This window comes from Tetrao urogallus, assembly GCF_951394365.1.
Source record: "Tetrao urogallus genome assembly, chromosome: 1".
Taxonomy (NCBI): Eukaryota; Metazoa; Chordata; class Aves; order Galliformes; family Phasianidae; genus Tetrao; species Tetrao urogallus.
The window spans coordinates 26,074,299-26,089,844 of NC_136813.1; the positions used below are offsets into that span (position 1 = coordinate 26,074,299).

General features: G+C 40.7%; 1 protein-coding gene across 1 annotated transcript in view; it reads right to left on the reverse strand.

Moving 5' to 3' along the window:
* The window catches only part of WDFY2 (WD repeat and FYVE domain containing 2), a gene marked incomplete at both ends in the record, with an annotated part of 62,189 nt that overhangs the window by 28,828 nt on the left and 17,815 nt on the right, over positions 1-15,546 (reverse strand). The window contains one exon of the mRNA XM_079550064.1: positions 1,112-1,179. Within this exon, the coding sequence (XP_079406190.1) occupies positions 1,112-1,179 (68 nt within the window). The remainder of the gene's footprint in view (positions 1-1,111; positions 1,180-15,546) is intronic.

Here is a 15,546-nt window from a genome sequence, read left to right on the forward strand (position 1 = left end):
TCATTAGCTGCTTTCCAATACCTTTTGAGCAAAATTTTGATCAGAAAATACCTTTGAGGCTTGACATATTCTTATGAGTCCATCCATCAGCAAAGGAAAAAAAAAAAAAAGAACTTTCTCTCTATTTAGCAAAGGAATGCTTTCCTGGAGCAGGCAAGCAAACACTCTATAGCCCCAAACTGAAGCCCCAAACTGATGATGCCATGGTACTAGAACTGTTTAACATTTATACGTACTAAATATTTTCTGCATCATGGAGATAGAAATCCTCTTGCAAATCTAACATTAGCTTAAAATACTACTTTCTCTGGACAGTAACACTGCCTCAATGGGACGTGACAAATGCTCCCTGATCTGCTTTCTAGAGACAAGCTAGCCCAGCACATATGAGTTAACTGAGGAGCATCAGCATATTTCTGCTGCAGATGGCCTGCAAAGTTTTCTCCTACACTCAATACAGGTCATGACAGGGCAGCAGTCTCTTCAACCACCTCTAGGAAAAATGGACATTAATCTGCATTTTCTTTCAAAGCATGAACACCCTCTTTGGGACAGAAGACCTACAGTAGATGATATTGGAGAAATTCATGATGAAGGCTTGGTTTTCGTCATCTAATTGTGGGGTAATATGATTCTGCTCCTCCACTGGAAAACCAGCCTTCTCTGTCTAGTATGCCCTCTATTGTATTAGCTACTGCAGGATATTAAGTTATTATCAAATAAAACCATTTACCATTGTACTCTAATGGACTGAGCACATGCAGTAGTAAGGGCAGTGATTTATACTGGAGACTTACAAAGCTTTATGGACTCCATTAGTGGTGGAACACAGGACTACATTTTGAGCTTCCACATTTGTTGATCCATATTCACATAAATGCTCATCCCTTCCTAGCATATTTGTATGCTTTTGCTGCTGTAATCCCTGATGCCTCTCGGGAACATTAGCATGCAACTTGGTAAAGCTTCACAGAAACCATGAGAGCTACTCAAGTACTGAATTTAATATGAAGTGGCAAGGCCACAAATGGCCATAAACATTAAGTTTAATCAAATAAAAAAAGACACTGTGCAAATACACAGTAGATAATGAACATTTCCTTATACTTACATGGCATTGCATGGTATATGCTGGGCCAGTACTGTCCACTGTCTCTCTTCAGCCAGACACGAACCGTTCTATGAAAGAAAAAACAAAACACACATGAGGAGGAATGAAAAAGTAACTATGAATGAAAACAAACCAGCGATGCTGAATGCACAAGACTATGTTCAAAATGAAATTATTTCACTGAGAAGTAAACACACAAACTCCTACAGCAGGCCTACACATCAAGCACAGATGATGATGATGAGGGAAGCCTGTTCCTTGGTACGATGCAGTACCAAGCTGAACACATCATACAAGGCAGCCTGGCAGTCTTCCTCTGCTCTGTCAGTTCAGAGCTGCTGTCTTCAAACAAAAGCAACTAGACCTCTTGCAGTGCTCCAACACTTCCACAAACACATCAGTGGTTTCCCTCTGCTGTAAAGCCTTCCCAGTCTTTTCCTTGCTCATACTGGTATCATATTTGCAGCCCCTGTCACTCAATTAGCATGCAGTTCATCCATGCCCATCACACACGAGATGTTTTTCACTTGTTTCCTGAGCAAACGATGTGAAACTGATGTAGAAGCTGGGCCATTAAATATTTATTATTTCAGCCTTTGGTATCATTTGCTTCTTCTGGTCCAATCTCTAAAACTCCTTATTGGGACTCATTCCCAACTTTGATTCATCAGCTAATGTCATCAAAATATGCATAGTGCCACTAGCTAAAGCAGCTGGCAGCCAGTCCTCTGTTAATCTCAGCAGTCATCTCCTGATTCTTCCTGGACATCTCACTGTCCTCCCAATTTCAGCCAGCTCTTACCTGCCTCACTGTTCTTTGAATCCTTATCTCCAGTTTTAACTAGTGAAATTTGCATATAATTCTGTATTCCATTCCTTTACTGATTTACACTAAATGTATTAACCTTATCCAAAATACTTAGTTATCCAAGACAGCATCTTGTTAATGCAGCACAGTACATTTTCATTCATGCCAACATGTCTATTTTTCTCCACCAAAGATGCCACATGGCAGTAGATATAAGAGGGATCTAAAAAACCCAGTGTTGAATATTCTCTAGCAGCAAACCTGAAGTTTGCATGTGAGAGCACTGAGAAAATACACACCAAATGAACAACAACGGCTCTGTCCAATTAATGAAACATGGAAACAAGGCTTAAGGAGAGGAGTCCATGGTAATGATTCATGCTACATCTTTACCACAGAGAAAGTAGATTTCAGTCCTTTTTAGCCAGAAAATTTTACAGCAACACTTTAATACAATTTAGTACAAGTTGATCTAAAACACTACACATGCAAAACATAAAAACAGAGATGTCACACGCTCTAATAAAGCAGCTCAAACTACTTATTTGCCCTGTCAATAAATTAGTGTGCAAACTTCAGATTAAGAGCTGCACTATTCTATGCTCCTGGATTACAGATCCTCCAAATCAGTTTTCTGCTCATCCTGCCCTGAATCCAACCTGATTTTTCAGCACATATTTCAGAGACCTGAATATATGGCCACTACACAAGCTGCATCGTGTTACAAATTTCTCACATTTACACTTCAACATTGTATACAGCTCAAAGAAAAAAAACAGTATCTCACTGGTATCTCACAGTATCTCACAGTATCTCACACCAATTCCCATTGTCACAGATCTCTCACAAATCACTCAAAACCTAAAAATTCAGTATAATTGCTTCCTAACTGTAGTGGCTTTTTTGAAATGAACACACCAGCAGCTCTTCAGCAGACGTGAAGTAAAAGCACCAATACCTGTGCAGTGAGAGTGCCAACCCTTCTGTCCCTTCTTGCTTTGGATGGCTGTGCCTGTTGTCAGAGCAGCCTCTGCATCCTGACCCCAGCACAAAGGGTTGGGAACTCCCCATCCTTCTGTGGCTGTGCCCTGAGTTTGGGACACATTCAGCTCTGTCTGCTCATCAGAAAATCAAAGTGCTTGAAAAGCTTGAAGTGGAAGTGACCTTAAAGACTATCTAGTCCCATTACCAAAGAGGTGGTAAGAAGGTCACTGCAATCCTGAAAGTGAATCAAGCTCTGTTTCCCAATCGGATGAGCTCATGACAATGCATTTGCAACAACTGAAGTAGGAATGAACACTGCATGCACAAGAAAATACTGGGATGTATCATAGGGAATTGAAATTATTCAGTTTGAAACTGCCTTGAGGATATGCACCAATACTCAGTGAGAGACCTGTCTTTTTTGTCCATTCCAATCCACATATTCACTGCTACTAGTTTCCAAACTCTTGAGCTGAGATAACATTGTCTCTTCTTCCCACTTCAAGGTTCTGGCAAATAATAAATTCAGCCTGGAGAAGAGAAGGCTCCAGGGGAACTTACAGCAGCCTTCCAGTAACTGAAGGGGGCCTGCAGGAAAGCTGCGGAAGGACTTTTTTTAAAGGCATGTAGTGACAGAATGAGGAGAAATGGCTTTAAACTGGAAGAGGGTAAATTTAGACTAGATATTAGGAAGAAGTTCTTTACTGTCAGGGTGATGAGAAGCTGGAACAGGTTGCTCAGAGGGGCTGTAGATGCTCCCCCCCTGGAAGCATTCAAGGCCAGGCTGGATGGGGCTTTGAGCAACCTGGTCTAGAGGGAGGTGTCCCTGCCTATAGCAGGGGGTTGGAACTAGATGGTCTGAAATGTCCCTTCCAACCCAAACCACTCTATGATCCTAAATCTAGAGAGGTGCCATGTGTTACAGATTATTCAGCTTGTTAAAACAAAACAAAACCAAACAACATCAAAGACTATGTGTAAGAAAAGATCTTCTAAAAGCTAGGAGAAGCAAAAATAAATGTTTGCAAAAATGGCAATACTTTGGATGCTTTGTTTGTGTTTTTGTTGTTTGTTTTGAAACTACTCACTGCAGACTTCCTACTTAATTTGACAGCTGTCTCAGCTAAGACTGTTCACTCAGTTGTGCTGGAAAAAAAAAAAAAAAAGCTGTTTAATGCTTACTTTAAAAAAAAATAAAAATGAAATAACTGGTGGAGTTTCCTTGCAAAGAGTGGAACTACTTCTACCAGTGCTTGTTTCTTCTGGAGGCACACAGTAAGTTCATTTCATTACATAGTTAAATATATTTCTATTCCATTACTGCTCATGCAAAATGAGAAAAAAATATCATAAACAAACAGTATGAAAAGCTGTTATCTGAAGTTCTGAAAGTGAACATAATCAGCAAGACCATTCATGTAACTTGTTACAGAAATTCATTTTACTCTCCCCAGTAATTCATTTTTTAAATAAAGAAAAAAACAAGTCTCGTTAACAATTTATTTTTATGTTAAGGATGATTATTATCCATATCTTTAAAACAACTATCTAAAAGCTTTCCTAAGCTTTATAAGACACAAAATCTATGTATAAGCAGACACAAAAGTACAAAAATCCTTATGGCTTATAACTTTATTCTCTTAGATCACTGGACTACTGAAAGAAAAAAAGCAGATGTCAGTTCATCAACTTCTGGATAAGCAGCATTTTTCTCCAAGTGGGCTCAGGCTGAAGAACCAACAGCTGAACGTGAGAGAAGCCCTCGGAAGACAGCATCTTTTTTCAGCTGCAGTTCTGCACATCTTTGGGTACTTGAAACAGTATTATCCACCAGATGTGAAACCCTGAACTTCTGAAGCTTCTAAAGAATGCAGAAAAAAAACAAGAGCAAATGAAAACTTCTAGTTTTATGGTTATGTAGCACAAAGATCACTTGCTGGCTGCACGGTTACTGGATGGCAACCAGCACCCACCCAGCTAAAGATCCATTCTTCTGGAGCAATTCAGTTGGCATTGCCATGGAAATGAATTGCCCCTTCATTCTGTGGCCAGTGAATTGGCTTGGAAAGATTTTAGAACCTATCAAAACAATAAATAGTCTTCTAGTGCTTTCAAAACAGAGATTGTTTATTTTTAAATGAGACAAGCTACACAGCTATAAAGCTACCATGCACAAAACAGATGTTGGAGGTAAGGATATAATACAACCCTGCCGAAAAGGACCTGGTGGATGGGAAGCTGGACATGAGCCAGCAATGGGACTTGGCAGCCTAGAAAGCAAACCTATGTTGGGCTGCATCCAAAGCAGTGTGGGCAGCAGGGTGAAGGAGGTGATCCTGCCCCTCTGCTCTGAGCTGTGAGGCCTCACCAGGAGTACTGCATCCAGATGTGGAGTCCTCAGTGCAGGAGAGACGTGGACCTGTTGGAGTGCATGCAGAGGAGGGCCACAAAAATGATCCAAGGGATGGAATACCTCTCCTATGAGGGCAGGCTGAGAGAGCTGGGGCTGTTCAGCATGGAGAAGGGAAGGCTCCCAGCTGACTTGAGAGCTACCTTTCAATATCTAAAGGGGGGCTGTAAAAAGGAAGGAACAGACTTTTTTTTTAGCAGGGTCTGCTGTGACATGACAAGGGGAAATGGTTTTAAACAAAAAGAAGGGTGATACAGATTGGTCACAAGGAAGAGGTTTTTTACAATAAAGGTGATGAGGCAGTGGCACGGGTTGCCCAGAGTGGATGCCCCATCCTTGGAGACACCCAAGGTCAGACTGGATGGGGCTCTGAGCACCTGATGGAGCTGTAGGTGTCCCTGCTCACTGCAGGGGAGTTGGGCCAGATGGCCTTTAAGGGTCCCTTCCAACTCAAAAGCTAAGCTATGCTATGCTATGCTATGCTATGCTATTTTATTCTATTATATTCCATTCCATTCCACTCAAAAGCACTGGGTTTATCCAAAGACCAAAGCCTGCCCCATTACAGTTCCTGCTCTTTGGAAAGGGGTGGAGGTTACCAGTCCTAACAATATGACACAGTTAAAAATGAAAGCACCCCCTTCTGTCAGCAGTCCTAACCACAGAGCTGATTAAGTACAGTTACAGAACAGTTTGCAAACAGGAAAAGGAACTATTCTGGAAAACTCTTTAAAACTCAAAGCCAGCTATTTAATTGTCAGACAGTGAGAAAAGAGTTCAGTTTTATCCACAGTTACTGCTTTTTGTGAAGTTTTCTGCATGCACATTTTCCAACCATCAATATTTTAAATTTTATCTTGAAACAAAAAGAATTAAAAATGCCACCTGTTCCTCAATATAAAATAATGGACAATTCAGAATTATCGAAAAGCCGTGCCTCTCTGGAAACTAAATAACTGGACTGGAAACAGCAAACTCTTTATCCACTGTCATTAAATAAACATGACAACAGTAGTATTTAAAACCCAAGCACAGCACTGACAGTTTTACTGCCTCTAACAGAGAGACACTATCATGAGAAGTAGGATAATAAAGATATTTAACAGCCACATTAAAGATACTACATCATTACAGCCCATCACCCCAGGTTCTTCAGGCACTTTAATGGGCAAGAGACAGAGATGTTGGCTCCTGTCTGTTATGATACAAGACATTCCTGGGATTTTCTGAAAGAATAAAAGGCCTTTCATTTTAGGGGCAGTTCATGAACCATTGTGCTGAGATCAGTAACAGACAGTTTCATTTCTGATAAATTTTGCAAGCAAGAGTAGAAAAATAAAAACTAAAAATGGAACTGATTTCCAAACCAGTCTCTGTTTCAGGGAAAACAAAATAATTTTAATGGCTGAGAGCCAAAATCTCAAGCACCAGGAGAAATTCATATTTTAGACCATCATCCTACGTCCCTCTGCAAAATAAACCAAACAATCAAGAAAAAACAAGCCAAGCAGCCAAAGCCCAAACCACTTCTATCACCTTCCCAGGGAAGTTCAGGATTACTCCTCTCAGGCTCATCCACTGTGGTCCCCATGAAGGCCATCACACAACCCTGATATGCAGGAGGCGTACAGCACTAGGGCATGTTTCAGGTTCTACCTCACTTTCAATGGTTTTGTTGAACAAACATAAGATTTAAGCTGAAATCATTGTGAGTTTACGAACTCTACTCTTGCTATGAGTATGATATGGTGTAAAATCATTCTTCACTGTCCTTTGGGTCCTCTCATAGTAAAAGAGCAGGTTGGGTTTCCAATATGTAATGCAAGAACTTCTGGCTCAAGAAAACAAGGACAATGAGTGAGGAATAGTCCGAATTTCAAAAAACTGGCTTTGTTTCAGGCGTGTTTTAGTGAGAGGTTATCTCACATGTGATTACATAACTGCATTTCAAGAATTTCAAGAGCCTTTGTTGTAAATTCAATATCTCAGACATCAGGCTTCCCATAGGACAAACACCTTTTAAGTAAACATTGCTCTTATTGCTCTGTATGCATCGTGCCCCACAGCAAAACTGTAGGAGTGCTGAGACTCCTCCTTAGAGAAGAAGCTAGGACAGCTCCCAAGAAGTTCAGTATCCTCCTGTTGTATCTGAAATCCCACAGCCTTTTGCCACCAGCCTAGCAATCCTTGGGCACAAAGCTCAGAAGCATCAGACAAACTCAATCACAACCAGCGGGCTGAACCAAATTACTGCTGCAAGCAGCCCTGGATGTGAATGGCACAGGGAGGCAGCTGGATCCCATGGAAGTAGCACAGCACCAAACTCTGCCACGGGAAAGAGGCTGGTGACTCCTTCAGCCTTCAAGCATTGATTGAAAAGACCCAGTGATATAAAACCCCACTGCTAAAAATGTACAATGTTCAGGCTAGCACAGAACATTTTAGGTGATGTTCATCACTGCAGCAATCTCTGTGGTGGTGACCCACGCAGCATTTGTCATACAGAGGTCAATAAAAGTCCAGACTTCTCATTTCTCCTCTTGCCATATAAAAATGATGCCAGAGGCAGTACTTACAATTCAGGCACCTAGGACATCAGGAGCAGCTCTTCAGCCTGGTGCAAAGAGAAAGGCAGGGGAGAAACACCCATGAGGGTTCAGCCATGGACTTTTTTGATCATCAGCAATGGATATGACTTTTGCTACCATTGATTTTTCTCCTTAATAAATCTAAATAGTCATAATAAGTCTTTACTTTCCATCATAATCTTCCTCTTGCCTCATCCATTCTCAGAGTCACTCATATCGTTTGTTGCCATGCATCACAGCAAGACCCTGGACTATGAAAATTGAAGTACATATGCTCGATAAAATCTTTGATTTATAAACAGTCTCATTTTGAGGCTATTCTGAGGAGACCTGGAATGAGCTACACAAGAGTTGTGTAAATTCAGTTCAGGAGTCAATGATCTTACAAAGCACTTGCTAGTTCCTGTCTCCTTAGGAAAGGAACAGTGGAAGAGTTTGGGAATGAAGCTCCGAGCTGAGGTGCACTAGGAAACAAAAAATAGCAAACGAAGTGCTGTATATCTCCCACCAGTCTAGAGAAAGAAAAAAGAAAAAACAAAGACTGCACAAACCACTATGCCAAGAGAGCAGACAGATGCCTCAAAAGGTGGGATTTTTTCTCATTTTTCTTTGTTTGAAGAGATTCAAACCACTTTTAAGAACAGCTGCAACATCACACTCTGCTTGCACAATATTCTAACTTAAAGCTTGCTCTGCTATTTCCCTATTTAATTTATGCTGCCATAAACTAAATGCAAATGCATATTGCATAATAGGGAAAATTTTGAAGTTTTGGTAGGTTATATGCAACTCTGCAACTACAAGTCAAGAAAAAAACTGTTATGACCATCAGTGGCACTTGGTCCTAAGAGGAAGAGACACCTCTTTATTTAACACAGCTTGGCTTACAAAGAGGGCTTTTTTATTCTGTGAGAAGTGACTAGAAAACACAGCTTCACAGGAGGCAACCTTAAGAGAAGTGGATTTTTATTACTCAGAAAAAAATGATAGCAACTCTCTCTTCTACTCAGTTCTTCCACTCAGTTGTGAAACAGTTTCCACCATTTTTTCTTTAGTTTTCTGGACACTGAGCAGCGCAGTTCAGTGATTTTTCCAGTTACCCAAGCACATATGCCTGGAAGCAGCCTACATTCTGCTGGACCAAAATCAGATTTGGACCAGTTCCACTGCTGGAGGTGAGTAAAGAACAATCGAAAATGGACAAAAAGTCACAACTACAGAAAAACACCGTGTTATCTGGAGATTACTGGCACAAGGGTCAAGGTGCTGAGCTGCCTCAGGCCTTCAGCAGCCCCACAGAAGCACTGTAAATCAAATATCATGTGAAGCAGTGCAGTGATTACACCATATTCCTGCATGAATGCTGTACAGAAGCGTATTTTATCCACAAATTCAGGTAAACACAGGGTTGAAGTTCTCTGTAGCATCAAACTACAGCTTTGGAAGCTATTAAACATCACACTCAAACTCTTTCCTAGCAAAGTTTCAAAATTAATTCTTTCATGAAGACCAGAGCCTCAGTCTCCCTTTCCAGGCCTTTGGGGGAAATCAAAATGACTTCCATCATTCCCATTCACCCCCAGATTTCCCACTCACGCATGCCACTGAATTTCCTTCCAGAAGTGTCAGTGCTTCTTGCACTGATCAATTCTAGTTTGCGTTCAAGAAGCATAAGCACACAACGTTTTGAAGGCAGTCACATTGCATAATTTGTTTTAATCCAATTACTTTCACCTCCTTCCCACGTTCAAACTTCTAAGTAATGGAAGTTATTAGAAAGATCCTCATTAGATTGGAACAGAGGTCTGCTATGCAATACATGATGCAGTGGAACCATGCAAAAAACACCTAGTGTTGTGAGAAAGCAACCCACCAACTCCCCTCCACATTTCCAGTGAAGCAAAAGAACAAGACTCCATCAACCAAGGCATCAGCCTGCTTCCATGCTGCCCTGTAGGAAATCTGTTCAGGGGAGGGAAAACTTTCTTTCTTTCCTGAGCTGGTATAGGCTGTCAACTAAGTAAATGATCAATTTTGTCATTTATGCATAGTTCACTCTACACTAAAAAAATTATTATAGAACAGACACAAAATAAGATGCTTTTAAGTCTATATAGTAAAAGTTAGATACACCCATTTCAATATACACACCATCAGCATTACATTACTAAAAAATAATATCTATATATGGGTTTCAGAAGAAGCCTGATATTTGATCACAAGCACTAAATGAAGTCTCTAGTTGGAATTCAAAACAAAAGTGAATGACAATGTGATGGGCAGAAAGGATTCCCTCAATGTTATTCTTTGTTCACCTTCTAGTCAGAAATATATCATGGCATCCATGAGAATGGCACAAGACCTGAGGAGAGAGGGGAGCATGGAAGAACAAAGCATGCAAGTAACAAAGGGATATGGAAGAAGACAAGAGATCCTGGCTCACAGTCATAGCCTTCGGTTACAATTTATTTTTCAGATAAATGTTTCCCTTGGTTAACTATACAGTGCAGCATGTAGTAAATAATGTACTCACTGCAGGGAAGGATCCCACATTTTCCCTTTCATAGGATCATGCCCTCTCTCAGCATTATAATTTCCAGGCATAAGTCATGTGCGAGAGTAAATGAAATCCTGAATTGCTTGACCTTTTCTTGAAGGATCTTTTATGTATTAAACAGAGCATAACCATCTATTGCAGATATTTGAGAATCCTAGCATACATGTACCAGAAATAAGGTTCCGGCCACTAAAAGACAAAGAGCACAGAACATGCAAAAGCACTGATGGGATAGTTTTTAATTCAGTAAGATAAGTATCTAACATATAGTTAATGCAACATGAAATTGTAGGGGAAAATCTGCTTCTATGAGTTTTTTTTTCTTAATTTTGAGTAAAGTATTGATCGTATCCTGACCCCAAAGACCCCCTTCCTATGAACTTTCTTTTCAGTTAATTATTCTTTTGGTTTTGTTTTCTATGCGAAAAAGAAAAGCCTCACATCTGTACTGTACAGGTAAGTTCCTTAGCCAACAAGCAGGACAATCAGCAGGTCACACAATGCTGTAGATGCTGAAGACTTACTGAAACAGCCTATGTAAAAACAGCGGGGCTTTTGTTTTTCAAATAGCAATGAACAATCAGGTCACTGTTTTACCAAACAAAGCAAAACATCTACTTGGAATGTGTTTGGCTGCTCTGTGCCACACCAAGATGCTTCTGGAAATGCTGTCCTTGGGATATCAAAGAAGTTCTGCAGAGTCCCATTTCTTGTTCATCCAGTTTCCCACTGAATCTGAACCCCGATTCATGTGTGATAGTATTCCCTCAGCTTTTCTGCTCATTACTGCTTCATTCTGCGGGCAGCCTGACTCACAGATGTCCTCACACAAAACCAGCTCCTACTTGCTTCAGTCTGCCAGAGGAGACTGGAAGCTCTGATCATGAGAACAGTAGGACCTGTTGGTCTGAACAGCAGAACAACTTTGGCTGGGGCATTGAGTACTCATTTGAGAAGGAAAGAAGCAAGCCCAGCAGCTTTAGTGCCACCAACAAGGGACAGAGAGCTAGGCAAAGCAATACAAATCCAACCTAGTCCTTAAGCATTTGTTTTTCAGCTGCATAGGGACTGCAGCCCTGAAGTGCCATGCAAGGTGTTCTCAGATTTCTTCTTTGTATGCAGACTGAAGAGTGCCTTGTGAAGTGTGAAAAATGTCAAAAACTCTGTATGTGTAACTTAGAGGAGATCTGACATTTCAAGGCTTTAGCAGACAGTCACAGTTTGTCACCTTGGCATTCCCGTGGGGGTCGTGCACAGGGATGGAAATGAACACGAGTGAATAGAAACTCTTCGAATGTGTAATGCAAGACTGAACATCACACTCTGAACTTGAGATTCTCCTATTAAAAAAAAAATCTATTTCAAACTTGCAATACCTCTTCACACCCAGGCACTTCTTCCATACAATCACATTACAGCTTCTCCACCCTTCAGTATTCAATATCCTTGTGTGCAAATTTTGTCACATTTAAGGCTAGTTAACTGATTCATGGCACGTCCTCCTGCTCTTGTGTTACAAGATTGGAAGTTTCTCTACTTTCTACATAGGTTAGCTGTTGTGTATAGTTCTGTAATTTCTTACATGCTTCCTCTTTACTGTAATCAATCTTTTCAGTCTCTTGGGAAAGCTGCTCTTGTGTTTTCTCTACTTGTCTTCTAATCCCTCTAATGAGGCAATATCCCGTCTGAACTGGCATCTTCTTCATCAAATACAGCAATCCAGACTCAGACAAACCTGATGAATTGTAAGAGCATTATCATTCTTTTCTTTATCCATCTTCCCCCTTTAACACCATAGCAGTGTTTGCATATTTGACAGCAGATGTGCATGTTTTTTTGCTTTTCTTTTTTTAAATTCAAACTGGCGCTATTCAAAAATTTACAAAACATGGATGAAAGAATAATGCATATTTATCAACATCAGATTTTCTCTACAATACACTGCAATCCACCTACTACATTTTCCTGCAGTTCTTCCCATCTCCCCAGACCCAGTTAATTCATCTGTTAATTTTGGGCAGTGGACTGGTCCAGACTTCATTAGGCTACAGGAAGCAGAGGATTCACTAGCTACAACTCCAAGGGGCAATCCTGAAGTCACATGTTCCTTGCAAGAAGTGTGGGAAGAAAATAATAAAGAAGAACTACAGGCAGAGGCAATCGTATGCCAGGGAAAAGGCCGACGGTACATGTCACACTTTCTCCATTGTAAAGGTGAGACCAGAAAGGCAAGTCTGTGACATAAGCATGGGGAGAACACAAGACCAACTCCAACCTTGGGTGTGGAAAATAATATCATTTAAACCTGTGAAATGGTGCAACATATTACAGTGCACCTTTGCAAAGACACGTGGAAGAGTGGTGTACTGACAAGAGGCCACTGCTTAGGCGACTGTCACCTATTCACCAAATCAATAAAGCCTGCAGAAGCTCCAGTTCAGTTATCTGATTGCTACCTTATAAATAACTAACGCTTTGCAGTGAGGGGCAGTATCCTGTTCGTTGCAATACCACTAAATATTAAAGCCTCTCTGCATCTTGTTTCTATCCTACAACTTACTGCACCTTGTATTCTGCACCCTGTTGCTAGTTTACCTTCCTGACTTTTTTTTTTTTAATAGAGGGTTACAAGAGGAATCCTCTGCAGTTCAGGCCCAGATGCTGTCTCTGCTTGCATTCTCCAGATCTTTGTTGCTGCCATTCATTGGAGAAGTAGTGGCCTTATCTCAGGAGAAGCAGATTTGAGGTCTCAAGACAAAATCAGCTCTGACGATCAGCTTCTTTGTTTTGCAGCCCCCCCCCCCCATTTAAATCTTATTTCAAGCTGATATAAAAGGCAATATATTGAAGTTCAAAAGCAATACTTTCTTACAAAGTCATGCTACTAGCCATGGTGATAACAATAGAAGTATTAATATTTATGTACTCGCCAGAATCAGGGATTTGAGGCAGAGCACTTCAAAGCAAGGACTTTTATCTTCATTGCTGATTTAACTCCTAAGCAACTGTATGTTTTCATGGGATAGCTGATGCACTTTTTCTCAGACTGAATAAAGGCAGGATTCCTCACCAGAAAGCCTACTTTCAGTAAGCTATCTCTCCAACATGTCAAAAATCAGACAGATACATACTCTTCAACCCACATAAAAACACCGAGAGCTGACACATATAGATTATAACAAATCCAGACTACTTCATAGTATGTATCACAAAGCTGGCCTACAATAACACAGTGCATCATTAACCGTGTAGTACCATTACAGGCAGCACACCTCATCCATATCACAGTCAGTGAAGTGCCATGGACAAGAGATAATAACCTTAAGTTGTACTAGTGGGAGTTCAGGTTGGACATCAGGAAAAATTTCTTCTCAGAAAGAGTGGCTGGGCATTGGAACAGGCTGCCCAGGGAGGTGATGGAGTCACTGTCCCTGGAGGTGTTCAGGAAACATGTAGATATGGCAATGAGGGACAAGGTTAGTGGACATGTGCTGGTGGTTGGACTAGATGACCTTGGAGGTCTTTTCCAACATTATGACTATATGATTATATGTTACTACCATTAACAAACTGGACAATCCACTATAAAGAACAGCAGAGACTGGAGACACTAGGCTATTCTAGCAACAGAAGGATGATTTGTGTGATTTCTTTTTAGGAAAGGGTAACTTGGTGTAAAACAGGACAAATGCACAACAAAGATCTTTGGGTCAAGAAACATTTTTGCAGTGGCTGGAGTTACAAGGGGTTACATGCAAATGAACACAGCTTTTTCCAAAATGTTTTATTCAGAGATATTGCCATCCAGTAGGAGACAACTAGTTAGCACAAGCATGGCCTGTGAAATGGAAGGCGTGCAAAGTAATAACTTTGGGCTATTTGAGGGCCATCTAAACCAGAGGATGGCAGCAGACTGAGGCAGACATGAGCCATCACTGACCTTGATGGAGGACACCAGACTTTAAATGGTAATACAAAGTGGAAACCAGCTAGAGACCACCCACTGGGCAAGTAAATCCTAAAGCACTAAATCAGCTCAAAGCATTTGCTGGGAGAAAAATGAGCTGAGAGAGAGGTAACAGCAGTAAATAAGGGAAAAGTCTTTCATGATTCTGCTGCCTGCAGCTCAGCAATGCCTGAAAAATTAGATCAGATTTGCAATTCTAGCTCAGCTATTCACAGGTCAGACAGGATTGCATGGGGAGAGAGGAACAGCTTCCCCTGCAGACAGCAAAGTACCATGCAAAAAGACTGATAGGATATGCCCAGTTATCTCAAGCCATGAGAAATTCTCCACACAAGCTAAAATACTCTTTTGGTTTCAGAATCTATGCATGTTCTGCTGCGTCAAGCCATTTCTGCTCCCACTCTTCTGTTCTGGCATTTGAGACATGATGAAAACACCCAGGTGGAACGACCTGACAGTCCAGACAGCCTCTGCCACATTTCATAACATGAGTTAGTTCTATTTATCAAGTATACACAAAGAGCTTTGGAGGAAACATACACAGTCCATGAGTAGTTATCGAGAAACATAAATCATTAACAGACTTCAGCAGATTAAACAATTTACTTAATTAGGGGATGTCCCAGCTACCGAGCATCTGTAGGGAAGGAATGCAAGAGAGCTTGGGGGAAGTATTTTATTAATTTACTCAGAAGCCAGTGGAAGCTAAACATTTTTGTAACCATTTTTTATTATAGTTGAGGGGACAGAAGGCAAACATCATTCAGATGTTAGAAAGGGATGTCCTGTGTGTAGGATCTGGCCCCTAAAACAGATCAGCTGGACAGCTTACTCTAAACAATACCAATAAACAGCAACTGTAAGTTTATAAGCAAGACCCAAAACTATTGTGACCTTGAACACTGATGTGAACAAATGGATTGTTCACGCACTTTCATCATCTGCACTGCACAGTGTAAATACATAAATGCAAGCTAACAAAGGCTCTTAGAAGTACAACAGCCAGATCATTTCAAAAATGCATCTTTTCCTCTCTGGCACTGCAATCTTTAAGATACTTCTCGCACATAAAAGATGAAGATTTGTCTCTGCTTTTCCCATTTATTTATTTATTTTCTGGA